This window comes from Etheostoma cragini, chromosome 5 (assembly GCF_013103735.1).
Source record: "Etheostoma cragini isolate CJK2018 chromosome 5, CSU_Ecrag_1.0, whole genome shotgun sequence".
Classification (NCBI taxonomy): domain Eukaryota; kingdom Metazoa; phylum Chordata; class Actinopteri; order Perciformes; family Percidae; genus Etheostoma; species Etheostoma cragini.
In genome coordinates, this window is record NC_048411.1 from 13,561,219 (window position 1) to 13,588,334 (window position 27,116).

General features: G+C 40.7%; 3 protein-coding genes across 3 annotated transcripts in view; all 3 read left to right on the forward strand.

The window, feature by feature from the left end:
* rgmb (repulsive guidance molecule BMP co-receptor b) overlaps positions 1–3,029 on the forward strand; it is a 9,351-nt gene extending 6,322 nt beyond the window's left edge. The window contains exon 3 of the mRNA XM_034872561.1: positions 643–3,029. Coding sequence (XP_034728452.1) covers positions 643–1,398 — 756 coding nt within the window. The 3' untranslated portion in view covers positions 1,399–3,029. The remainder of the gene's footprint in view (positions 1–642) is intronic.
* Positions 3,030–5,640: 2,611 nt separating this feature from the next.
* erap2 (endoplasmic reticulum aminopeptidase 2) lies at positions 5,641–13,606 on the forward strand. Its single transcript, XM_034872501.1, has 21 exons — positions 5,641–5,722; positions 6,390–6,771; positions 6,868–7,054; positions 7,145–7,314; positions 7,429–7,567; positions 7,650–7,784; positions 7,878–7,998; positions 8,101–8,255; positions 8,349–8,462; positions 8,571–8,702; positions 9,023–9,154; positions 9,839–9,907; positions 9,990–10,165; positions 10,346–10,425; positions 10,520–10,703; positions 10,839–10,995; positions 11,092–11,276; positions 11,429–11,590; positions 11,799–11,939; positions 12,362–12,443; positions 13,310–13,606. Exons 2-21 carry the CDS (start codon positions 6,602–6,604, stop codon positions 13,454–13,456), a joined length of 2,838 nt encoding a protein of 945 aa, XP_034728392.1. The 5' UTR covers positions 5,641–5,722; positions 6,390–6,601; the 3' UTR covers positions 13,457–13,606.
* A 498-nt stretch (positions 13,607–14,104) lies between these two features.
* lnpep (leucyl/cystinyl aminopeptidase) lies at positions 14,105–26,325 on the forward strand. Its single transcript, XM_034872499.1, has 22 exons — positions 14,105–14,564; positions 16,835–16,929; positions 17,530–17,732; positions 18,878–18,989; positions 19,163–19,420; positions 19,585–19,775; positions 20,008–20,146; positions 20,723–20,857; positions 20,980–21,100; positions 21,203–21,354; positions 21,449–21,562; positions 21,657–21,788; positions 21,962–22,096; positions 22,381–22,535; positions 22,627–22,715; positions 22,803–22,986; positions 23,144–23,300; positions 23,478–23,662; positions 23,868–24,029; positions 24,889–25,029; positions 25,137–25,218; positions 25,388–26,325. The coding sequence occupies exons 1-22, from the start codon at positions 14,537–14,539 to the stop codon at positions 25,517–25,519; spliced, it is 3,102 nt and encodes a 1,033-aa protein (XP_034728390.1). The 5' UTR covers positions 14,105–14,536; the 3' UTR covers positions 25,520–26,325.
* The last annotated feature ends 791 nt before the right edge of the window (positions 26,326–27,116 follow it).

Below are 27,116 nucleotides of genomic sequence, written 5' to 3' on the forward strand. Positions count from 1 at the left end.
ACACACACACACACACACACACACACACACACACACACACACACACACACACACACACACACTTACACACACACACAGCCCTCCAGGCTTAATGGCCTGCCATGCCTCATTCCTCACGGCTGTCATGTGAACAATGCAGCCATTCACCGGAACTATGATGCGAGTGCTAACCGTAATGCTCACACCACACCCCTGTATCCACTGCCTCCACTTACCACTGTGCCCTGTGTGTGTGTGTGTGTGTGTGTGTCAGCATGTTTGCATAGCTGTGTCAAATTACAAGTTGTTTAAAAGTAATTTAGTCATTTCTCAAATGTTGTGTGATGGGAGTCAATAACCTGTGTAATGGGTAAATGTTACTATTTGTGTGTGCGTGTGTGTGTGTGTGTGTGTGTGTGTGTGTGAGAGAGATTTACCTTGTCTCTATTTTTTTCAACTGAAAGATACTTAATAAAGATATTTATTTGAATGATTAATCAGTTAACTATGCTTAATTGACTCAGCTCTTCTCATTTCCTTGATGAAAGCTGGGTTTGTGATATATCTAATGAATTAAGTTTTTAACTTTGAACTGTATATCAAGCATTATCCTTTATCGAACCCGCTTTAAACTTATATGTCTGTCTGTCTCCCACTCGATAGATCACCGTCATCTTCAAGCCCTATGAGGGTTGTACAGACCAGAGGGTCTACCAGGCCGTCACAGACAACCTCCCTGCTGCCTTTGATGATGGAACCGTAAGCAGCGGAGACCCCATCCACATTTCTGCGGGTGCAGAAGGTGCAACTGGTAAAGTCCGGGCTCTGTGGATCTCTGAGCGCAGCCCAGGGCGCCACGTGGAGCTGCATGCTGGCTACATAGGTGTAACTGTAATCGTGCGCCAGCTAGGCCACTACCTGACCCTGGCGGTGAGGATCCCAGAGGAGCTGGCTCAGGCCTACGATGCTACCCAGGACCTGCAGCTCTGTCTGAATGGCTGCCCCGGCGGAGAACGTATCGACCAGGCAGGGCATCTTCCCCTGCCCCTCTCCGCTCCTGCGCTCGGCCTGCAGCTTAAGCAGTTGCGTCGGCCCAGCTACTCCTCACAGACACAAGCATCCCCTTACGGTGCCGCGCAGGTTTTCAGTGCCGAGGGGGCGAAGGAACGCTGCAGGGAGCAGCTGGAGGTGCAGGACATTTACTTTCACTCCTGTGTGTTTGATCTCCTCACCACCGGGGATGCTAACTTCACAATGGCAGCCTACAGCGCCCTGAAGGACATGGAGAGTCTCCATCCCCACCGGGATAGATGGAGGATCTATCCCCGCGGTGCAGCCACCTCCACCTTACACTCTGATTCTCAACCTACGCGGCTAGCTCTGCTCCTGCTGTGTGCTCTAAGTGTAGCATTGATGTAAGAGCAGGAGTGGGAGGCTTGTGAATGTGTGTGCACTAGAGAGAGAGTTTGGGGTGATTTTTGCTAAGCACTGATACTGAGCACTGATTCCTCTCTCATGTTCAGAGGAAACAGCAGTCTAGACAGTTGCTGCGAACTATTGTTTTTAGCACCGGAGATGGCAACACTAACTGCATCTTACCTGGCAGAATCAGCCCTCTGGGAAATAACACAGGTGATGTGATGTTGGCTTTTGCAATCTGTCTTCATCTTTGGATAAGACCCTTGACAATGACACAAATGCACCTGTGTGTGTGAATGGAGTGTGTGGATATACACTCCAAACTGTAAATAGCTTGTATTCAGTGCAAAGTGGCGTGGAGTTCATTTTTTTGTGTCATTTGATGTGATATTTTCTTTGATACCTCAGACAGGGGATGTTTGTTTTAACAGAAGCACTTTATTTAGTTTTTTTGTTTTTTGCTATAACAAATCCACATCAGTGTTTCTTCCTCTCACTTACTGTCCTCCCTGACAATCTCCAATGGCTCAAGTTTTGGAGATCATCCATAAATTGATTTTTGATCATTTCAAAGTAAAGGTCTTTTAAATACAAGGAGCAGCAATTTTTGCTAAATTCATCATTCTTCCAATAGGTGATTTGACTCAGCTTCTCATTTTAAGTCAGTCAATGTGAGTTGTTCCATTTTGAATGTATTGTGAATAGTGTCACAGCAGATGCCATCAGTACTATTTTGTTGCTGTATGAATTTCTCTTTTTTTTTCAGTCCTGATTTCAAATATGTGCGATTGTGTATGAAAGTGTGTGTGTGTGTGTGGGTGTGTCAGTGTTTTTTTTTCCGATTACAAGTTGGTGGCGTGCTTGGATGTTTTTTTATTTTCTCTGTGAATCATATCAGAGTTATTCCCACCTTTTTGCCAAAAGGCTGTGATGATACCGGCTCATGTATGTTGCTCTCTGTATTCTTTGTTGTTTTAATTTGAGCCAAAGACCGATAATTTATGATTTTTATGTACAAAGGAGATCACAACGCACCACCAAACCAGCACTTGTCTCTGCCTCACACTCTCTCCCCTGTTTTTAATGTTGCTCCTGTAGACTGTTTTACTCCTTCTGCTCCTTACTAGAATATGTGTAAGATACCTGAGTGCTAACAAAACTCGGAAAATCACTGAAAACTCTACCACACCGTCTGCTTCAGCAGTGTGTTGTGGGAAATGTATTCTATTTGATACCTGATAGACATGTCGAGACTGAGCTTTTTTAAAGATGTACCATTCTGTACAATTATGCCCCATTTGGTTGGCTATAATCAGCTTAATATCAGTTTTTGGCAATGTGATATCTTGCATCATGTGTGAGTGTCAATTTGGTGACGAGTGACTGGTCAATATTGAAATACTTAACTTATTTATTAACGTAGTGTCCTGTAGAGGAAGTAAAGCTCCATATTCTTGCTGTTGGATAATTTAAAAAAATGTCAGATGTGATTGTACTGCCACTTAGTGGTGCTCTGTTGCTATGTTAATGTGTTACTCAAGGCGCTCAAAAAAACAAAGGAAACAGGAAAAACTGTGTGCAAGTGTTTTATTTAAAAAAACAAACAATAAAGTCAAAATGGTCCAAGCTTACATCTTGTTTATTAATGCCACATTTAACAGAAATACGAATAAACAAAGCAATATCCTAAAAATGTAAAATTATGTTTATTTGTAACTCCGCTATTTGTTTGGTAATACAAGGAATTGAGGATTAAAGAATACACACATATCTTCTCACAAACACATATGGATATAACAGCATGTGCACCCACCCATCTGTCTGAGGTTAGGTTTTGATCAGATACCAGGTTTGGCCTCACAGGCACGGTCTCTTTTCAACTGCCACAGTCGGCAACACCTGGGATGTCAATGAGAAAATGCTGAAGAGGGCGCGACAAACAATTGAAGCATTTGAGACCTGCTACTCCTGTCATCCTGAAAGTGGATTATTTCCCGTTAAATTCATGAGATACAATCCGAAACCTCAAGGGCTGACTATGCTCAACCTTTTCCAGTGCAGAAATCCTTACTGTGCAGATTCAGACCACATAGAGTTCCCCTCTCTGGGTTAGTTTTCTTTTCAAGGCCGCAAAGGTACATCGGAAGGTCTTACAACCATCTGAAAGATCAAATGCACCGTAATGCATATGTGTTAGATAAAACACCTTTTCACACTGTTAGACAACCCCATGAAGATTAGTGAAAACCTGATTATTATTCCTAATAAAGGCACATCAGTCCAAATAAGACACATACTCATCCTCTTACCACTTAATCACAACGTAAGTGGTCATCAAAGTGTTGAAGATGATAATCTTCATGAGAAGCAACCTCATAACCAAGACAATTACTGTGTTTGTCCACACAGCAACATCTGGAGATCAAACCACAGAGACCAACATAAGAAACAACATCTGTACGGATCTCAGGGAAAAAATGTTTTAATTGTTTGCAAAATGTACCTTGTGTCTCTTCATATTCGTAGCAGATCTTGTCTTTATGATCTGAAATGATCAAAAGTAAAATAAAATGTTACTTGTATTTGTGAGAAGTGATGACAGAAAACAAAATCAAGATCAGCCGCAGTCCTACCTGATGAGGGCGTTTGGTGTCTCCTGGTGACTTTTGGGTGTCGTCGGTGACTCACAGAACAACTGTAGGACGGCCAGTCACCGGTTGCTACTGTGAGGCTTGCCACAGCGCTGTTGCCACGATGCTTCCTGTTTGCGGCAATGCTGTATGGCGAGCTGGACATGTGGCCTTCTGATGGTGATCTCCAGCTGACTTCTAGGTGTCCTCTCCTGAAGTCACTCACCACACAGACCAGCAGAGTCCAGCCCAGCCTCTCGCCTGACAGGTGGACTGGAGGGGCCAGAGAAGCCAGCACATGGCCCTCTACCGCTCCTAAAAGATGATGGAGGATAACATGAAAAGGACGCGGAGAGATCTTGGTCTGTAACTACCTTACAGAAGGTTAGGGTTAGGGTTATGCACTGGATCAAACACAACAATGCACTCATGCATTGAAAATGTCTATATTAGTTGTAGATAATAGTTGCTGTTAGCTTATGAGAACAACATTTTAAACATGGACATCTCAATAAAAACAATGTTACGTATTGGTGTGTAACAGTTTATAATTGAATCCTTCATGCATTTAACACTATTGCTAGATACAATATTTCAATCATTAGTTTTTGGGCTGCAATATCAAAAAACCTTATCAAACTTTGTGATTTTAATACAGTAACTCCAGTAGAAGGAGGCAATACTCCTCTATGAGTGGCCACTAATGATATTATAAAAATCTAAGGATAGAGTTGTTGTATATAGTGTAAATTTGTGATTTTTGGCTTTATGAATAATATTGAATCAGCCACTGAATGAACTCAAACACCGTAGCCATGTTTCAAACTAAAAACAAAGTCTCCATGAGAAGTAGACATTTTGAATATTTATCAATTTCATCAAATAGTGATGTTGAATTTTTCTGCATGTTGATTCAAAATATGCACCATAATCATTTGTTAGAAATTGAAAGCTCTTACCTGACCATAAGTAGATGATGGGAAGGTAAAATAGACCCCTGGATGGCTCAGCCATGTCTGCTTTATAGTAGCTTGAATAATAACTGCCTCACCTCTCTCTCTCTCGCTCTCTATGTGTTTGTGTGTGTGTGTGTGTGTGTGTGTGTGTTTGTGTGTGCACACACTTTATGTATTTGTGAGTGTGTGAAATGGGGACATGTTGTTTGCCTTTGCCAGGAGCATTGCATTATGGGGGATTAACATGTCACATTGTTGTGACCTTACAATGGAACCCCCCCACCACACACACACACAAACACACACAAACCCAAATACACACACACACACACACACACACACACACACACAGAGGGAGAAAAGGAGAGCTGTAACACACAGTTTGGACTGCATTTGATCTGTATTCGTAAAGAGGACAAACTGAGGACAGTAGGACAGTAGAAAGTCAGTAAAGAGTGATTTGAATAACTGAAGACACACCTGCATTTGGCTGTTAGATCTGAGGTAAGACAACACACCCAGAACACTAGGAAACACTCTTGTAGGGTACACCTGCACACACACACACACACACACACACACACACACACACACACACACACACACACACACACACACACACACACACACACACACACGCATGGTATTTTTTTCAGCACTGGGCGGGAGCTAATAAGAGAAAGTGAAACTCAGCAGCAGGAACATGAGGGAAGGATGAGGAAGCTAAAATTATCGAGGTAAATGTTCTTGACAATTGCTTATTGATTTCTGTTAAAACATGCAGATACAAGATGCGCATTACTTTAGCTAAGTGTAACTTTATAACAAGTCCGCAGTTAGTTACATTCCTGTTGTAACTAACATATCTGTCATAATCAGCATGGTAAAGCACTACTGCCTATGCAGTCTGATTTGAACTGCAGTAATGCCCCTGCAGCTGTTGTCACCTCTCCATTATAGCTGTGTCCTCATCTTGTTTTGTCCGCATGGAAAATCATGTGGTTCATCTATCACATGTCTGCGTCTCCTTCAGGCTGTGTTGTGGTGAGGGCCTAAAACTGATGACGCTTACAACGTCCAAAACGGTCCCCTTGTTTAACATAAACCCTTATTGTAGGTAGAAACAGATTTGCTACATTGCAAAATATGATTATATTTGTGGGATAAGAATTATTTTGAAGTAGGGATAACAATTAGAAGTTGTAGTAAAGGCATGTCCAAGGGCTTACTGTGAAAATAAGTAACCTTAACCACAACCATTATGCATGAAGACATTAGTGGAAGACATGGTCAATTTAAACATTTTTGATTGGACTCTAGAAGAACACATTAAGAACAGTGGTATACATGTTTCAATAAGATATGTATGTGGTGTGTTCCTAATCCTTCTCTATGTCTTTCAGGTTTTTAGAGAAAAAATCCAAACATTTATGATTCAGCCGTGTTCTGATAGCGTGACATCTGGACAAATCATCCCAGCAGGAATTCAACACTCACATCAGGCGATCCTTCATTGCTCCTCATGTTTGGGATTTGACCAAGTTCAATACAAGCTGCCAGCCTGTCACACGGTTAGCTTAAAAAAAAAATCTGTGGTTGAAGGACATTTCCTCTACAATGGTCTCAGTTAGGATATTAGTGCTGTCTCTATTCCACATGTGTCTGGCTGGGTCTCAGCCCACCGAGCATTTACAACAGGGGTCAAGCCCTCCTCACCCTGCAGGAGAACAGTCTTCTTTGGGTACTGGTAGTCTGTCCTTCCCTTGGAGCCGTCTACGCCTGCCAAGGTACCCTTCACACTAGTTTTTTAACAGCTTTTTCCATGAGATGAGCAACACCTCTATCTTTTGAATCATAGATTAAAACATGTTTCTTTATCTCAGGTACATCATTCCTCTTCACTACCACCTCTTCCTGCACCCAAACCTCACAAGTCTCAGTTTCACTGGCTCGGTACAGATCCAGATTGATGTCCAGAACAATACAAACTGGGTTGTATTACACAGCAAGGGCCTGCAGATCTCCAAGGCCACTATAATGGACCAGAATCATGCTCATCTGTCTGACCAGGTAGTAAATGCAGAGCAGTTATTATTACAGCTTAGTTGTCATTGTTTCCCAAAAATAGACCAAACTTCTTTCCATCTTCTCCTGTTCTAGGTTCTTCCAGTTCTTCATAACCCTTCCCATGAGCAGATTGGCATTTTCTCTCCCAGAGTGCTCAGCAGCGGACAAAAGTACTTTCTGTATATTGAGTTTGGGGCAGAACTTGCCGACGGTTTCTATGGCTTCTATAGGAGCCACTACAGAACCAGCGCCGGAGAGACCAGGTAAGAGATACATTGTTTCGCAGCAAGCTTAGTAAAAGGTCTTACTGGTGGTTCCAACTACAGCTCAATAGTCTACAAAAAGTACAAAAAGTATCTGCTGATGTTTCTTTTTAGAATCTTGGCTTCAACTCACTTTGAGCCCACGAGTGCTCGGATGGCATTCCCTTGTTTTGACGAGCCGAGCTTCAAAGCCAACTTCTCCGTACGGATCAGGAGGAGTCCAGAGTTCATTTCCCTTTCCAATATGCCTGTAGTGAGTGTTGCATGTATGCTAATTATCACACATGTTCAAATGTGTGTGGAAAATGGCTGCAATAAATGATTTGTGTGTTCAGGTCAAAACAGTTGATGTAAACGATGGCCTGCTTGAAGACCAGTTTGATGCAAGTGTAAAGATGAGCACATACCTCGTTGCTTTTGTCATCTGTGACTTTAAATCGGTCACGGCAAAAACCTCTTCTGGGGTGCAGGTGTGTTCCCCCTGGTGATATTTAAAGCTCTTTATTTCTTGCCACCAATAATTCTTTCTCAGGGACCCATTTTTGTTTTTTTTGTGTCTGTAGGTGTCTATCTATGCCGCGCCTGAGAAATGGCTGCAAACCAGCTACGCCCTGGAGGTTGCTGTCAAAATGCTAGACTTTTACGAGGAGTATTTCAACATTCGCTATCCTCTACCCAAACAAGGTACCCTTTGTTCAGTTTTCCTTTAACTACTTTTAACAATTGTCATTTCCCATCTTTACCCTGCCACTTTCTGTACCCTGACCTGTGTTTTCCCTCTCTCAGATCTGATAGCCATCCCAGACTTCCAGTCGGGTGCAATGGAGAACTGGGGTCTGACCACCTACAGAGAGACCAGCCTTCTCTTTGATCCTCTCACATCCTCCATTTCTGATAAACTCTGGGTCACTATGGTGATCGGCCATGAGCTGGCGCATCAGGTGAGAGTGTGATACTCTATGTACTTTAATGAGATACAGGATTAAGTGTTTGTTTAGCTTAAGTAGTCAAATCATTACATGTCTTGCCTGCAGTGGTTTGGTAACTTGGTGACCATGGAGTGGTGGAACGATATCTGGCTGAATGAAGGATTTGCAAGATACATGGAGTACATTTCAGTCGAGGCCACCTACCCCGACCTCAAAGTGGTACATGCTTTGTTTAATCTGAGAATCAACTTAATTGATTAACAATCAAAATAAAAAATTCATATCAAGCCTAGTACTGATGATCCTGTTCTGTGCACATTCTTGCAGGAGGAATATCTTCTGCATACTTGTTTTTCAGCAGTTGGTCATGATTCGATGAACTCTTCCAGGCCAATATCCAGCCCGGCAGAGAACCCCACTCAGATCAAACAGATGTTTGACTCAGTCTCCTATGACAAAGTATGCTTTCAGTCTCATACATGTGGTGCACCTTCATTCACAAAATGGGTTACTCAACTGACAATGACACTTCATTATGAGTATATTATCTGTGGAAATGTATTAAAGACAAAATCAGGGGATAAATACAACATATCTATATCTCTATCTCTCACAAATTTGTGACGGCATAACTATCAATCTCTTTATTATGATAACGTAACAGAAAATCTAATCTTTTTCACATTTATGACTAAAATTCCAACTTCTTTGAAGCAAACCCACAGCGTAACCTGTCAAGGCTAATTAATTAAATAAAGCGTTTTTCTCTTTCCCACCAGGGAGCATGTGTCCTGCACATGCTGCGACACTTTCTGACAGATGATGTGTTCCAGCGGGGGATAGTACGATACCTCCGCAAATACAGCTACAGGAATGCACACAACCAGGACCTGTGGGACAGCCTAGTCATTGTACACAAATTACATTATTTTACTAATTAGTCCTTTGCTATTTGATTTTATTCATTGAATTGCATTAAGAATGCCTTACACAGGAAAAGACATCCAATACAATTGAGGATAAAAACACAATAAAGTCCAGGATGGATTTTCATTGTGGCCATTAATTGAATTCGTAAATCAATTAATACGTCTTTATTTTGGTCCATATATCAGTATCTGTAATCTGGTATTGTTTGCTTAACATTACATTTTGGATGCTGTAGTGTTTTAGTTTTTTTTAATTGTTTTCTCTCCTACTAGACAGTCATCGTTTCCCATTCATTTTGTTGTGGTGCATAAATCAATTTTGCTGAGACTTGAAAGTTGCTTAAACTAAGTAATTCAACTAAATGAACTGTATGTCTGCTTTATAGCCCTCAAAGTGATGTTACCTTTTGCCAGAAATTAAATTGTAAAGTACAGTACAGTGCCATGCATCGATAACAAAACATTGACAAAAAATAAAGCAGAAGAGGTGTCCATAGTGATGAAGTACCCATCTCAAGCACGTTTAAAGTCTCTCATAGTAAATTGTACTGTATTGTACAGAATTTAATTGGAATTTAAGTAAACTGCTGCCTTCAAGGTAGGAAGATTTTACATCTTTAAACATGATGTACAATGTTAAGCCGTAATTTTGTTGTTGTTTTCAAGACATGCTCTGAGGAGGACTTCATCTCAGGAAAGCATTGTTACAGCAAAAGCCAAGCCTTCAAGAATGCAGTGAGTAAAATCGGAGAACTCTATCAAACAGCCTTGGGACGTGGTGTGGTCACATGTATTAATCACTGATTGTCTCCTACAGTACCTGTTTGCAGGGGAACACTTGGACCTGACAGCCATGATGAACACTTGGACTCTGCAGAAAGGTCTTCCTCTGGTAACTGTAACTAGGAAGGGACCTCGTCTGCTGCTCAGACAGGACCGCTTTCTGAGGACAGTACTGCCTTCGGACACTCTCTGGTCCACATTGCAACAGGGGTGAGCATTTACTTGTACAGTTTTTGTATTATTTAGTTTTCTCTTCTAATACCACTGTACAGTGCTCTTCCACTCTGTTTATGCCCCTGCAGCAACACGCCCATTTATACCTTTAATCTGAAGTCACTCTCGGGTTTAAACTTGAGGTTTTACATTTTAAAATTATACTCTCTTGTCTAGTTTCCTGTGGCATATCCCTCTGACATACCAGACAGATGCTTCCAACACCATTCACAGACACCTGATGACAACACACACAGGTAACCAGGAAGAGAAAATATGCTAAATATAATTCATGCATATCTTCTCTATATTATATCGTTTACTATCCTCTCTTTTTTCTGTCTCATTTAGATAGTATACATATAGGGGAGGAAGTCAGCTGGGTGAAAGTAAACACTGACATGACGGGCTATTATGTGGTTCATTACGAGGACGGTGGTTGGGACGAGATGGCAAAACTACTGAGGGAAAACCACACTGCTCTGAGCTACAAAGACAGGACTCACTTGATACACAACGTCTTTCAATTGGTCACGTAAGCATCTGTGTGTTTATGTGTTTTTGGGTTTGCGTGAGACAACAAGACAGACAGTGACATAAACAAAACAGCTTTAATTGTCCCACCTTAAAAAGCACCTAACATTTTAAATATTCCTGTATGTCTCCAAAGGGCAGGGTATCTGCCGATCAATCAGGGCTTAGACTTGATTGGTTACCTGCAATTGGAGACACACAATGTGCCCCTCCTCGAAGGACTGGGCTATCTAGAGGCCTTCTACCGGATGATTGAGAAAAGGAATGAGTTTGATTTAAGAAGTAGCCTGGGGGTAAGAAAACTAGAGTGCCCATTTAGATTGATATTTATGCCAATGTCAATATGAAATGCAGTTTAAGTTAACGAGAGGCTGTTTCACTGTGTGCAGATGTACATCCTGCGATTTTTCCGTACGGTCATTGACCAGCAGACATGGAGCGACAGTGGCTCTGTGTCCGAGCGACGACTGAGGTCAGAGGTCCTGTCGCTGGCTTGCCACCTGGATGACCCTCCCTGTCTGGAAAAGGCACATCAGAGCTTCAAAGACTGGCTTCAGTCCAACGGTACACTCAAGTATGTTGGTCTAAATGATATTTTAACACACATCATTATCAGCCAACAACTGCTGATATGATTCACAATAACAGCAGCTATTTCCTTTGCTGGGCTGGACAGTATGACTTTATACTTTATCATGTCTCTGATGCGTATGTCTCTGCTTCTAGCTTGCCAACTGATGTGGCAGAAACAGTATTTGCAGTTGGAGCTCAGGATGACCACGGCTGGGCTTCACTCTTACATACATACAACATTTCCCTCTCTGAAGCACAAAAAAGCAAAATCCTATTTGCCTTGACCTGCAGCAGAGACACAAAGAAACTACACAGGTACATTTTGTCACTAATACATGTCTCATACAGTTAATGCTGCCACCATGTGGCAAACATTGGGGATTGTATCAAAGAACTGGAGCCAATATTTATTCTGTGTCTATGTGACAGATATGCTTCGAAACTTTCATTGTAGGCTCTTAAAGTGATGACAGATGATGTGGCGCTAATTGAGTAGGTTATATTGTGTGTTTTTGCATTGCAGACTGCTGGAGTTGGGTCTTGAAGGTAAGGTGATTCGATCCCAGGACCTGTCCACTCTCATTCTGATGGTGGCCAGAAACCCGCGAGGACATCACCTTGCCTGGAACTTTGTCAAAAAGAACTGGGACACACTAGTTCAAAAGTTAGTACAACAAACGGAAGCATTGCGAATCACAATATAAGTCAAATAAGTAATGAATGATGCTAGGAAAGTGCTATGTTTTCCATACCTTTTTAAAGCATAACAATAGTATCTTACCTAGTATATACACACAAATTGCCTTTTACTCATTAAGCTGGGATTCTGAGTTGGATGCAAAAACTTTGTGTTAAACAGTAAGTCCTTTCTTTTTAGTGGATCAATGCTTTTCAATAAAAAGTGACATGTTTCTGATATAATACGGACCTGAATTTACCATAAACAACACAATGGGTAGTTGATTCCAAAACCATGTGCACCCCACAGTGCTATGGAGATAGGTCTGGCAATGCAAGACTATGACTGTGTGTGTACAGTATATAGGAAATTATATTAATCTGTACTGTTTTCTTTCTGCTCTGTAGGTTCCAGTTGGGATCATTTTGTATTAGAAACATCATCATTGGCACCACAGGCCAGTTTTCATCTCCAGGGGACCTCACTGAAGTAAATGCTCTCTTATATCTTGAACTAGGCAATTTAGAGATTACCAGTTGTTGGAACAATTTCATTGTCAAGACTAGACAGGAACCACTGAAGTTATAATAAGGTTTGTTTACTTGCAAGTAGAATCAGTTTCACAGTACTCACAGCATCAGAGCTTTGTTGTGAAACAACAAAGCTCAAGACAAGGACAAGTTTTAAAAAGTACATTTATAATGTCATTTTCCTAACACCATTATTTCAACATGCTATTGGCATTGGCTGGCATTGGCAATATGAGCAAGATAGTAACAGTGATGTTAAACCCAAAACATAACTCAAACACAACATGTTTTGCCCTTGCACTTGTACTATCCTACGAAATTCTAATGGTCTTCAGTTGTAAAATAGTGCTATATCTATAATATCTATAAAACCACAAACATCAGCAAATGTGTGCCTGTCTTGTTGCAAACATAATGGGGACTATAAAATAATATAAGATAAGATAGACTTTATTAATCCCACATTGGGAAATTCCTTTATTACAGCAGCTCAAAAAAAATTAACACACATCAGAATAACACAAATATAAACAGACAGTATACATACACAGATATACAGATGAGTAAGGTGCGGATAAATAGAAATGGCATATTGCAAAGTAGGAGGTGATAAAGAATAATAAATAACTATGCATAGTGCGGAATATTGTCCAGTGGTGGCTCATGTAGCGGAATCAACTAGCAGTGTTACATTATAATGTTGTATTAAAGAGCCTTACTGCTGCTGGAATGAAGGACCTGCTGTAGGTATTTCAGCTGAAATTGGTTTAATTTTCAATTGTATGCAAGTATGTGTCTTTGTTTATATATATGTTTGATTCTTAGGTGCAGTTGTTCTTTGAGTCCATCAAAGAGCAGGCATCTCAGCTGAGAGCTACTCAGGTTGCCCTGGACAACGTGAAGAAAAATGTTCGCTGGTTTGAGAGAAACCTAGAGAATCTGAGAAACTGGCTCAACAAGCAAATGAAGTGAAAGACAGCAGAGAGAGAAGTGGTGGTTGACAGATGCAATGAGGGAAGATTTTGAATTTTGAATTTGTGTTTTTATCTGCTAATTGTAATGTGCTCATTATAACTGAAGAGTTGACAGTTTGGTATATTAAAAAGTGTTTTGTAAATTTTCCCGGGACTTATTTATTATAAGTTAAATGTAATTGGTAGAACTGGCAGCTCAGAACCAAATAGACAATACAGTAAAATTAATAAATAGCACCTTTGTATTAAAGTCCATTGTGTACGTGTAATTGGTATTCATTGTATTAAAGTATTTCATTTTAGGATTTTATACTTGGTTATGGTAAAAAAAAAAAAGTTAACCTTAGGGTTGGCCAGCAGGGAATGAATGCAAAACATTATGTAGGCTACTCACAAGTAAAGTAAAAAGAGTGTTTGCAGCTTTTCGTCATTTAAACTATTAGAGGGTTCAGACTTGGTTTTAGGGTTAAACTAAGATCCGTTAGATTACTTAATATCCATGTCGTGACTATATATATACAATGTCCAAGCGAGGTAAAAAAAAAATTTCAAGTGCGTGTTTTTCGGCGTGCGTGAAAGCGTGTGTCGTATGGCCCGCCCCGCTCCTGGTGGTAACATCCAATAAGATGTCAGCATTATAATTTGATGGGCGGTTGTCAACAACTGGTCGAGCAGGAAGGAAAGTGTCATTTGCTTGTTCGTTTGTTTAGCGAGCGTGTAGACTAAGATTTGTTTACATATTATTTGTGCAAGGTTCGATTTTTTTTTTTAAATATATAATCCCGCCGCATTCACATTTTTAGTCTATAGCTATGGTCCTTAAAGTTATGGATATCAGCTAACGTAAGCTAACTGAATGTCTTTCAGTCAGTTTCAATTGTCAGAAGTTGGCTAGTTCCAAGCTAGCTACTAGCTAGCTACGTAGCTCACGTTAGAGCAGTGAGGATAGCTGGCTGCTATTTATTGTAAGCCTCTGAAAGCCTGCTGTGTGGCTAGCTAGAGAAACAGCACGTCTGTCGGGCTGCTGTAAACCTGTTTCTGTGTTTTGGACGCGAAGAGCTGTTTGAGATATTCTACCATGGATCCATTTGACAGTAACGTTGCAGGTAAGGAAGATAATATATTTATAGCAAGCTAACAGCACCAGGCCAGCTAATAACTAGTAACAGGACATTAGCAGAAAGCTCACTGAGGGAAATGAATGTCACCCTAGGACACACGTTGAGAGGGGTGGGTTTGACTTTTGACAAGCCAAACCTATGTCTTAGTGACTTTTTACTTTTCCTTTTACAGTTGAGATTCTCAGAGCAAACTTAATCGCTGTGTCTGTGTGTTGACGGTCCTGCAGCGGAATGATAACATTTCCCCGCACATGACTCTTATCACAACGCAGGATGGGCTGTACCTTTTTGGTTTATTCATGTAACATTTTGTTAACTTAACAAATCGCAAAACAAATTTCTAACAGCTTGAACAATGGCTGTCTTGACGGAACGATAATATGTCACTGTTAAGACTGAAGTTGTTAGATGAAACACAGCAGCGCTGTTTTCCCAGTTAATGCCTGTTGGTTTGATAATAGCTAGCTATGTTTTGTCTCGGTGTGGCGAGCTGATAAGTCATACTCATCTCAGGCCGCCAGCTGCTTTATGACCTCTGCTTTATGGCCCTATGTTGTCCATGGCTTTATTAAAACAAACTAAAAGCCCAGTGCACACACAAAAAAAAGTCATTCTACCCTTAAACCCGAAAGAAGCAATCATTAAATCACATCAGTTAGACTTCCTGTTTTTAAATCCTGCTTGGTTTTTGTGACTTAGTGATTTATTAGTAAAAGCCAAAAGTTACATTTCACAATCACATTTTGATCAGATAATAATAGCAAAACAGAAGTAGATGCTTCCTTCCCATATGATTTGATTGACCAACCAATAACAGAATTGTGGCTCAGTACTCTGCATCTATGTATTTGATCTGATCTGTCTGTTTTTACCTGGGCTGAATTAGTGGACACAACTGTCAAAGTCCAACATATATTTAACCTTATTTCTGTAACTCATCTGTATGGTTGACAAAATGTTTGGCGTAAACCGGTAGAGTGAAGTAAACTGGTGAACATGCCCTGCAGCTGTAGTTGTATTAGAGTAGTTGCTTGTATACATCTGTAGTGTGGCTGATAACCATTTCATCAACTGCCTCTCACATTTAAGCACAACATCCTTAAATGAAATAAATTTCACCATAACATCACAATTGGAAGTAGATATGACAACCATTTGTAATCAAGTTTGATGTGTTTTCTATGGGTCTTTTTTATTTTCATCAAATCGTCCTCTGCACTTTACCCAGTACTTAGCTCCTAATCTATTAATAGACATGCATACCACAGCAATGTGGTCCAGACAGGGACATATTGACAGCCCATACAGTCTTATAAAACACTGTACAGGACAGCCATGGAACTCAATTCACCTCATGCATTTTTGGACTTTCTTTAGAAGAGCTAGAGCCATTGTGCCATTGTTTCTCTATGAATGGTACTGTGTCTTCGGGAAGCGTTGACTGTCTCTCTGTGCTTTCCACTTAAATCCATCACCAACTGGGACTGAAAATGCATTGTCTTATGCCTGTAAAAAATGAATGGAACGTGAGAAAAACAGGAGACTTGCATTGCTTTGCATTTTACTATTTTTTTTGTTATTAAATTAGGAAGTTGAACATGCCTCTGATTGTTTCAAGAATGACTTAGATTTATTGAGGGGAGAAATCAGCTGCCAGAAAATCACATGGATTTTGGAAGACGAGGCATTACTCTTGTCATGCTGCTGAAGATAGATGTTAGTTTGTAGAAATGAAGGCATTTGTAATTGTAAACCGAAGTTGTAACCTATGTGACAGGGCCAGATGATGAGTTTTTATTGTATTGTTGTTTTTTTCTGTTTTTGAGGGCATTCTTAGTTATTCTTCAGTTGAATGAATGAACTTTGAAGGGAATACAGCCATTTCTGTCATAAAAGATTTTGTAATATACCAGCATTGAAAAGTAGCTGTCTAACATGTAGGTCAAAGTACCAGGAAATGCTGTAGGAGGTTTACTAACAGGAAACTGAAGACACTCTTGCTTTGTTAAACCAGGCTTCATTTGCCTGCACATTTGGGGACAATAATAAGACTTTGTGTTGAAAATGGCTAGTTACCACAACTCTCCTGTAGAAAACTCCTAAACTCCAAAAGTCACTGCACATACATTGACATCAATGAATAATGTAATTTATGTCAGTGTATATAATCATTTAGATTGTGTTCTCTCTCGCTTCTTTTTTTTTTTTTTTTTTAAGAATCCTCAATCTGACTTCTCTATTTCTGTGTTTTGCAGACCGAGCCAACCTACCGAGGAACATGATTGAGAACAGCATGTTTGAAGAAGAGCCTGATGTTGTGGATTTGGCTAAAGACTCCGCTGCATTTCCGGTATGCTCACGTCATGCTATCTTTTTCAATGCGTACTATGCGTGTCTTTATTTTAAGTAGCCTACTAGCCTGGCTCAAGGAAATCTATCTATCAATCTATCTAGTCAAAAATGTGAGAATTACTTCTAGTAAATAAGGAACTGGCTTTAAGCATGACAAAACTGTATCCTTCTGTTTAGAGCTACACTGTCCCTTTTTCCTCTTTTAGATTTTGTCAGTACAGACATACTGTATCATTGAGCCTCATCAACAAAGTACTATAGATCTTAAGTTTCTAGTTTCTCCCTCACTGTGTGACACCCAACAAACCCGTTCCTAAATTATCTTTATTTCTGCATCAACCAAAATCCTAACAAAAAAACACCCCTAATGCTCTCCATTCTTTATGATTGTGCCCTGTTTGTTGTCCCCTATTTGTTGTCAGACCATTCTCTGTCCTTATTATTTTCCATTATACCTGTCTCTGCTCTCACTCTCCTCACCACTTCCACACATATCACCCTGTGCTAATTGATTCGCCCGGGAAGGCTATCCAGTTGTTGACATTATATGGGAAACACTGCAACGTTTAAAATAGTGCACTGTACAAACACTTTGCAGACGTTTCCTGCTCTTGACCCAGATGAAGTGGTATATGAGCCTCGTAGCTCACGGTTGCTTGTGCGAGGCCTGGGAGAGAATGACATGGACGAGGAGGATGAGGACTGCGAGTCTTCGGCCCGTCTGCTGGGCATGTCCTTCATGAACCGTAGCTCTGCTCACAGATCCAGCTCTTCCCCCTACACCAGACAGGCCGCCCCCAGGTAATGGGCTGAATATGTTACAATTTGGGATGCTGTACGGTATTTTGGTAAAAAATAATCAAGGTATGCATTGTGGGATTTTCATCTCAAAGCAGTGCTTCTCATGCAATATCATATGCAAAGCTTCTGTGATCAGTCTTTGAGTGTGGTCATATACAAATGTTGAATTCAAGTGGATGTGTTGTAATACTTTAACTAAGGTTCTAAAACTTCCATGTGAAATAAATACTGAATACATTTTCTTATTTTGAGGAAGCACATTTTAAAATGAGTACGCCATGTTTGGCTAGTAACTATAGATGGAAGTAATAAATGCGTAGCAAGCACAGTGCCATGGGTAATCTCTGGGGCTCAATAAAAATGGTTTCATTTCCTGAAACTGAAGCTACAGTCCAAGACTTGGTCACGGTTGCAGCTTAAAGATTTGAATCTTTGTTAAGTAAGAGGCCAAAAATTAGAGTTAGTGCACTTTAATATAATATGAAATATTATTTAATTTAATTATAATTGAAATCACACAACCAGCCATCACAAAATCCAGTGTAAATGAGTAAAGACTAAAACATCTGGAACCATCTGGAGCTGTTCAGGAAACCTTTCAGTGGCATTCCCAACAACAAAAGTAACCATTGAATACAATCCCAATATTAGACAAAGTAAGTCTTTGATATCATTGTGTAGCCCTGCCTTACTCAAAATTGAGTGCACAGAATTAATATCAAAAGGTGTGTTCAAACATCATGCCTGTCTCACACATGAAACCTGCAACAATCAAGGCAAGGAAGTGTTTTCTAAGTATCGTCTTCTGCACAGAAAAAAATGTATGACCATTCTGAAATGATCAGGCCTTTTGATAGTAACTCTTGTTAATAGTAAATCATGTTAACTGCCTGTCTTATGTAATAAATATAGTCAAGGCTCCTACAGTTCCTACATGAGATAGTGACACAGATAAAGTAAAAAGGTGCACGGAGAGGGTTTTAGTCTGCTCGGCACCAGATTACTAAATTGAAGCTTTATGTTTATAGCGTCTGTCCCCCCGGAGCATCACCATCTACGGCTTTTTCCTAAACACTGCTGCTCCTTTTCACCCTGAATCTGTAAATGAGTCAAAGTAAGTAATGTTAAGCTCTTTCTGGTCTCAGGTCTTGTTCACGACCCTCAGCCCGTACCACCGTTGTATGTGTGTTATTCCTGGTGATAGGGGCCTCCATGACCATGCTGCTGTACTTCTTACCTGGATGCACATTTACCAAGGTAAGAAAAATAGTCACTCGTTCAGTTTAGGTATGTTTTTGTGAGCATGTGTATAAAGCTAAACAAGACTCTTTAGACACATTATATTGATATCTTTGTCAGATTATTTCTCTTTTGAAATTCGCTGGCACACCCATTTCTCTGGCTGACCCCAACCCTCCTTCCTTTTGCAGGCTGGTTGTAAAAAAACCAACAAGACCACTCCCTTCGAGCCAGTTTACCCTCTGTCCACAAATGGCAAACTCTTTCCATGGGCTCAGTATCGGCTGCCTCGCAGTGTGCGTCCTCTTAGCTATGACCTCACATTCAACCCAGACCTCGACCACATGACTTTCACCGGCCGCACTGTCATCACCATGTCTGTGCTTCACAACACCAAGATCATTGTCCTCCACAGTGCTAATCTCAACATCACCAAAGCTACCTTCAAGGTGGGTTATGAAGGGTTTTTTGTGCAAATGACAGCCTGTAATTAGAGTTTAGATGATTTAGTTGTCATTCTGATCAGATGTACGTAACTTTATGTAAGGATTTAAACATTTTGCTTTAGGTTAAGTTGTCTGCTAGTTGTTTACTTATTCTTCTTCTCTTCAAGCTGGGTGATAAGGAGACCAGAGATGTGACTGTCCTGGAGTACCAGCCCAAACAGCAGATAGCTGTTCAGTTGTCTGAGGAGATGTTGGCAGGCCAGTACTGTGTTTTGACCCTGGATTACTCTGCCAGCTTCTCACACACCTATGACGGCTTCTACAACAGCTCATACATTGATAAAGATGGAAACAAAAGGTACACTTGACTTACTGGCTGTGTAAGTACTTTGCAACAGCTGTAAGATATGCTACAGAGGTAAGACCTGTATGTAGAGGATTGTCTTCAAAGCTAATCGTTTGACTTTTGAGAACTCATGACCAGACACTAACAAAGCAGTGCTGTAAATATAACCATAACAAGTTAAATAACTGATTTTACAGCAATAATCTAATTTGCATGATCATGCTCATCTTTCTCTTGCCACCAGGGTCTTAGCTGCAACCCAGTTTGAGCCACTATCAGCTAGGAAAGCCTTTCCTTGCTTTGATGAACCAGCTTTCAAAGCGACTTTCCTGATTAAAATCAGCAGGAAACAAAACTACATGACTCTTTCCAACATGCCTCAGGTATTGTAACATTAATGGTAACAAGTGTTGAAACACCTCATACAGTGTTTTAAATGTTCTTTAGCAAAAACTAACTATTCTTTCTGAACATACGGCAAATGTAAATGAACATCAGTTAAATAATCTTTTATCTATTAAGCTTGAAACAGGTTTTTTCAGTGTCTGTCTTTAGCCTTATTTGGTTAGCACAGATGTTTGGTATTGACAGGCTCAATGGGATAAAACTGGTTTCTAGCTGGCAGTATATACCAAAATAAAATAGAATTTGGCATGTTCCCTGGCACAAATGGGGGGTATAAGACCTAAAAAGTTTTTTGCCCTTGTCCATGTGCCATTCTCTGCTCCCCAACACATTGCCAACTGCAGCTGACCAGTAATGTCATGTGAACATAGATGGACAGAATTTTCAATACTCGTCACTTCTTGTCTTGAGGAACTCATGGGTATTTCCTCTTCCCCACTGTGACTCATATGCTTTTATTGGGGGCATAACTAAGCAGACTATGTCCTGGCATTTGCCTGCATTGCTGTATTTATTAGTTGGTAGTAATCGTGTCTGTATGCTTTGTGTTTCAGGCTAAAAGCACACCGCTTTCCGAGGGTCTCGTGCTAGATGAATTTGAAAAGACCAGTGTTAACATGAGCACCTACCTGGTGGCCTTCATCGTCGCTGACTTCAACCCTAACAGCAAAAATGTCTCTAAAACTCTGGTAGGTCGGACACAACGATAAGTCCTTTTTGCTTTCAGTGCAGGTTGTACAGTTGTATTTTTCATTTAGTATTCAGTGAGGGTGTGCTTTTGCTGATGAACTGTCTTGATGTGTCCATATAGGTATCTGTGTACTCTGTGCCAGACAAGAAGGCGCACACTGACTATGCTCTGGACACAGCCTCAAAGCTGCTGGAGTTCTACAATGACTACTTTGAAATTAACTATCCGCTCAAAAAACTAGGTGAGTACCCACAGGTACTACATGTTTCATACAAGGTGTACCAACATGCTATTTTCTCCTCCCCCGACTGAGCTTTCTTGACACACACCTTTTTTTTGTCAGATTTGGTAGCCATTCCAGACTTCCTGGCAGGAGCCATGGAGAACTGGGGACTCATCACTTTCAGGGAGACCACCCTGCTGGTGGGCAACCAGTCCTCTCCTCTGGAAAAACAAGTAGTTGCCTCCGTCATAGCGCATGAGCTCGCTCATCAGGTAGATCTGTTTGTCTGTGTGTTTGTGAAAGCAGCAGATGCAGTGAATAATATGCTACATCAGGTCCTAATCTATCTCTGATGTTGTGTTGCAGTGGTTTGGAAACCTGGTAACAATGAGCTGGTGGAATGACCTGTGGCTCAACGAAGGCTTTGCCACTTACATGCAGTACATGTCGCTGCAGCATGTCTTTCCCAAGCTAGACATTGTAAGTTCAAACATCTGCCTCACATATTTTGAAGCAAATAAAGCTGTTGTGCTTTACTTTGTGCCTTCCCAGTAAATCCTTAGTTTGTTTCCAGGGTAATTTGTTCCTGGCAGTTCGCTTCAGAGCCTTGGACAAAGATGCATTAAACTCCTCCCACGCTGTGTCGACGGAGGTTAATAATCCCGAACAGGTGGAAGAGATGTTTGACTCTGTCTCCTATGAGAAGGTAGACGTTTCTAAATTATATATCTGTAGATAAACCGATTAAATGTTCATTAAGTTACTGGATATCCATATCCAGCTGTTTATCTCAGAGAAAAATGTCTCTACTGGACATCAAACTCATTTATAATTTTAATAATGCTCTGTTTTGGGGGCTTTGTGCTTCTTGTCTTCTAGGGCGCATCCATTCTCATGATGTTGGAAGCCTGGCTGCCAGGGGAACAACAGTTCAGAAAGGGTATCATTCAATACCTCAAACAGTTCAGTGGATTAAACACGGACACTGACGACCTCTGGAACAGCCTTACACAGGTGTGTGTGTGTGTGTCGTGTGTGTGTGTGTGTGTGTGTGTGTGTGTGTGTGTGTGTGTGTGTGTCGTGTATGTGTAAGTGTGTAAGTGTAACTTCCCTCTGTAATCTGTCAATCATCCATGTGGCTACGATATACTCTTCCTGACAGCAACTGCCTTGACAGCTGATCACGAGCTGCATTATCAACATCATTCTTTTTTGCCTCCCTTAATATTCCGTTTGGGTTTAAATTGTAATTGTTGCACAGACTAGATTTGTCAAAGGATTTGTCTCCCTGTGCTCAGGTCTCTGTCTCGCATCACAATGTGTCAGAGATGATGCGCTCATGGACGTCACAGAAAGGCTTCCCATTGGTCACTGTAAGCCGTAAGGGAGATCAGGTGACCCTCACACAGGAGCACTTCTTGCTCACGTCTGACAACGCCACATATACTTCCAGGTGGGTTACATTACCACGCACACACACTCACACTCAGATTATAGAAACACACCAAGACCCAACAGCTAACTGTATTTTGCACTCTCTTTAGCTTGTGGAATATTCCAGTGACGTACGTAACTGACAACTGTAGTTTGGCCTCTGAGTGCAGACAGATGTTTAATCTGAAGACCAAGTCAGGTAAAACACCAAGTAGTAACCTATAACATCATGTCAAGAGTCTGAAGTACTTTAAATTTCAAATGGCACATTTGTGTTTTTTTTTAGGGACTTTGAAGTTACCAGAAAGTGTAAAGTGGCTGAAGTTGAACTGCAACAACACAGGCTTCTACATCGTCCACTACGGAAAAGAGGGCTGGGCTGCTCTTCAAGATGCTTTGTCCAGCAACGTCCATGTTCTTACACAGGAGGACCGCGCCTCACTCATACATAACATCTTTGCTCTCTCCAGGTATAGCGGACAACAGAAATAGTTGTTCTTGTAGCATTCAGTCACGGGAGAAACTACAGCATAGGAGTGTTTTCCAATTTCTGTATTTGACTTTTAAAAAGCTTTCATTCTCCACCTTTCTTTCCTCTCCCTCACTGTTTTTTTTTTTTTTTAACAGACTGGGACATGTGTCCTTCTACGATGTCCTTAACATGTTGAAGTACATGTCAAATGAAACTGAGAGTTCTCCTGTGACTGAGGCCTTGTCACAGCTCAATGCAATCTACCGACTCCTCGACAAAAGACAGGAGGACAGTCTTGTAGCCCGCATGAAGGTACGAATACACACGCGCACACACACACACACACACGCACACACACACGCACGCACACACACACACACACACACACACACACACAAACACAAGAAGGTAACCTTACATTTTGGGAACTGAGATGTACTAAGCTACATTACCAAAATGACTTTTTTTTTTTCTTTTTACATATGACAGCATTATATTTTGGATCTGTTTGGTTCCCTGATGGACAATCAAACGTGGGTAGAGGAGGAGAGTGTGTCTAAACAGGAGCTGCGCTCCGCCCTGCTGGGGTCAGCCTGTAGTCTGAATCAAGAAAGCTGCATTCAGAAAGCCAAAGCCCTGTTCAAACACTATGACGAGTCCAATGGGACCTCACGGTACGTGCAGTGTAACACACATTTTTATTTTTGAGTTCCCTTTCTGGGTCACATTGACAGCAACAACAGGGTGGGAGGAGTTGCCCGAACATCTTTTTATAGATAAAACTATCTTTAGCAGGGACAGGGGAATGTGACATTCAATAAACAGAAATTTGGTGCGCTTTTACCTTAAAATACAATTGCACCTTTTTACTTTCTTAAGGATCCCAGGAGATCTGCAGCAAGTCGTATTCAGTGTGGCTGCTCAATCAAATGACGATTGGGAGACTTTGCTCCACATGTACCAAATTAACACCTATGATGCAGAGAAGCGAAAAATGCTACGGGGCCTAGCATCCACTCAGGACGCAAGGCGCATAGTATGGTAAGTGTTTGTGTTTGCTTCTGGTCAGGATCAGGCACTCACATATTTCCTTCTACATCAATGATATATTCAGCATTCATTTAACTGATCACGTCAGTGTAATTTGTAAAGCTTAAAGAGAGAAGCATCCAATTCACCCTTTCAAAGGGAGATTTTCTTTTATTGGAACATGCTTTGTGTAACAGAACAGCACTGTTTTAAATGTTCAAAGCATTTCCCTTTTAAGTCCACTGAGAGGCAAAATCCTAAAATTTCTTGATACATTACAGTTACTGCTATTACTCTAACCAAACATGGACTCAACTCAAGCCAGACGCTGTATTCAGTTAAACACCTGAACCAAAACCCTATACTTCTCTTGACCCCAACTGTTTGAGTAAAGTAGCAGATCATTTGCTGCAACATACACAGTTTGCACAATCAACAGTGTTGCACCTGTTTTTCAGTGACCACTCAAATAGCACCAAAATGTGGCATTATGTAAAAATATATTATGGTTCCTGATGTGGTCCATGCTAACTCATAAAGATCCCCATTCTCCTCATGATATTATGATTATATTACTATTATTGTACAAATGAAATGTGACCCGTTACCCTTAACTTTCCCCCTGTTAAGTATTTAGTTGGCCTTTCCATATTCATCTTAGTTATTGTGATTACTGTTGTGAATTCCATTTACTACATTTCCAATATTTGAGATGTGATGGAAACATTTTTTTTTTCTTCTTGTCGTTGATATTTGAGTACTTCATTTTGTTCTTTTAATGTGTTCATTTTGAAACACCTTTGTGATTAAAGAGCTTGACAAATGTACTCTTCACTGAACAGCATTTGAACACTTCTTATGGTCTATCTAGGATTCTAAAGGCAGGTCTGAGGGGGGATATCATCCAGACGCAAGAGCTGCCTTTGGTCATCAGCACTGTTTGTAACGGCTTCACCGGTTACTTGTTTGCCTGGAATTTCATACAAGAGAACTGGGACCGCCTGATAGAGAAGTAAGTGGTCCTGGTCAGCGTCATACAAGTTATCACTGAGACTACATTTCAAGATTATTTCACATACAAATGAAAAGATGAAACAGCATCAGTGTTTTTGTCTGTAGGTTCCCTTTAGGCTCCTATGCCATCCAGACAATCATCAATGCCGCCACCTCTCAGTTTTCCACACAGGTGCATCTTGAGCAAGTATGTTTTTAATGTTTGTTTACACAATATAGCGATGTGTATTTGAGGTTCTGTTCACCTGTTTTTGCCGTGATATTAATGGTTTTCAGAAGGCTTTTAGTATGTTATGCCAAGTGATCTGACTAATATTTTGTGTGTGTGTTGTGTGTGTGTTGTGTGTGTTGTGTAGGCTCAGGGTTTCTTCTCCAGTCTGAAGGAGCGCGGCTCTCAGATGAGGAGTGTGCAGGAAGCTTTGGAAACCATCAGGCTGAACCAGCGCTGGATGGAGAAAAACCTGCCCGCCCTCCATCGAGGTCTCTAATAGAGACCCTCCATCCAGCCTCCGCCCCACTGACAGGGAACCTGGGGCGTTTCGTCAAGACAACAGCAGTGTTTGCACTATTGAAGGACTGTGTCTCTTAACTCCTTTTATTAAGGTCCAGGGTACTAATCAAAGCCAGAGGTTTTGCTCTACCTGGGTGGACAAGATGTTAGATTTTCTGAGATTGATTGTGAGTTGTGTTTGCTTGCTCAGGGTGGCTCTGATTATCTGTCTGACAAGAAGTTGTCAGATGCAAACGCACACTCCTCACACTTTTTGCTGTCGACCAAACCTCTCCTCCTACAACTCTCATCTAAACCTCATGCCTGAGCAGACAATCATGCTTTACCCACACTCCATGTGTTCAGCCTGCTCTCAGGCTCTTAACTCCATAAGCTGTGTAATGGCCATTTGAAAAAGAGGAGATACGTGGAATGTCAACATTATTGCGTAAGTACTGTATGTACTGTTGGTCCAGGACTTTCTCTCAACGTTGGATATGTGTTGATGCAGCTGTCAGGGATTTATTAGCGATAAGAGGTTGAAATTATCGGTACTTAAGAGAAGAATTATTCTTTGCATTGAACTGACCTTGTATTGCCGTGTTACAAAATTGCTGTCTGCCAATCTGAACTAGTTACTCGTGCAACCTGAAGCATTTACTATATTAGTCATGATTTGGCTAGAAGGTTGGTTGATTGATTGTTTCAAATACCAAACTTGTGTTTGCATCAATTGAATGTACTAAAAAACCTTCCCACTGTGTACAATAGATGGCGTACTGCACAACAGTGCAGGTTTAAATCCACAACCAATGTGTCTTAGGTGAGGGCACGCTGGAGCCAAAAGTTTTTATTTTTTTTTATTTCCTCTACCAGTTACATGCCTAGTTTAGCTAGTTCAGTTTAATTTTGATAGCTTTTGGCCTGCGGTGCAGTCACTGTACAGACTCATCCTTTAACAAGGAGAGCTTTTAAACTTGTAATTACTATTATGTAAATATGCTCAACCCTACAGCGTTTTCCCCTGCGATTTTGGATGTACTCTTCTAAACATCTTGACGTTTTAGGGTTCGCTTCGTTTTGTGTATATAGATTGTAAAGACTATACATGTATACATAGAATTGAGTCATGATCAAATACCTTTACTGTATTATATGATTTAGACTACCTAATGGAGAACATTTGTTTGTGTTTTAAGGGCTAATGTGCGTATTAGAGATACAAAGTGTATAGAATAAAAATTTGAATTTGGCATGACTAATCTGTCTAGTAAGCTGTCCATCAGCCTAATAAAAATACAGAAGGTTTTAAGTTAATCTAATGTTAACTGGTCGTGTTGCTCCTGAGAATGAAGAATAGCCTAGCTATATAATGAGTGTCTAAACATGTTTTCCCACCTTTTGTTCCAAGATTTTATTTAAAGAAGTTGTACATTCATCCTGAGCTTTATTTTGGTATTCCTTACTTTATCCACTCCATCACCATCATGATATTCCGGATGACTGAATAGATACAGTAGAGTTAGGGTTGTTCAAAGTAAAGAACTAAATCTAAGATCTTTATTTATTTAAAAACCTTTCCCCAAATGTCTTGT

What these genes read in the sequence shown, in the direction of transcription:
- lnpep (XM_034872499.1), top strand. Translation starts at nt 14,537, where the DNA reads ATGGATCCATTTGACAGTAACGTTGCAG. An exon ending in ATTTGACAGTAACGTTGCAG is followed by an intron (nt 14,565 to 16,834) that starts GTAAGGAAGATA and finishes TGTGTTTTGCAG; the next exon opens with ACCGAGCCAACCTACCGAGG. An exon ending in GTCTTGTAGCCCGCATGAAG is followed by an intron (nt 23,301 to 23,477) that starts GTACGAATACAC and finishes TACATATGACAG; the next exon opens with CATTATATTTTGGATCTGTT.
- erap2 (XM_034872501.1), top strand. Translation starts at nt 6,602, where the DNA reads ATGGTCTCAGTTAGGATATTAGTGCTGTCTCTATTCCACATGTGTCTG. An exon ending in GCCAAGCCTTCAAGAATGCA is followed by an intron (nt 9,908 to 9,989) that starts GTGAGTAAAATC and finishes TGTCTCCTACAG; the next exon opens with TACCTGTTTGCAGGGGAACA. An exon ending in CTCCAGGGGACCTCACTGAA is followed by an intron (nt 12,444 to 13,309) that starts GTAAATGCTCTC and finishes TTTGATTCTTAG; the next exon opens with GTGCAGTTGTTCTTTGAGTC.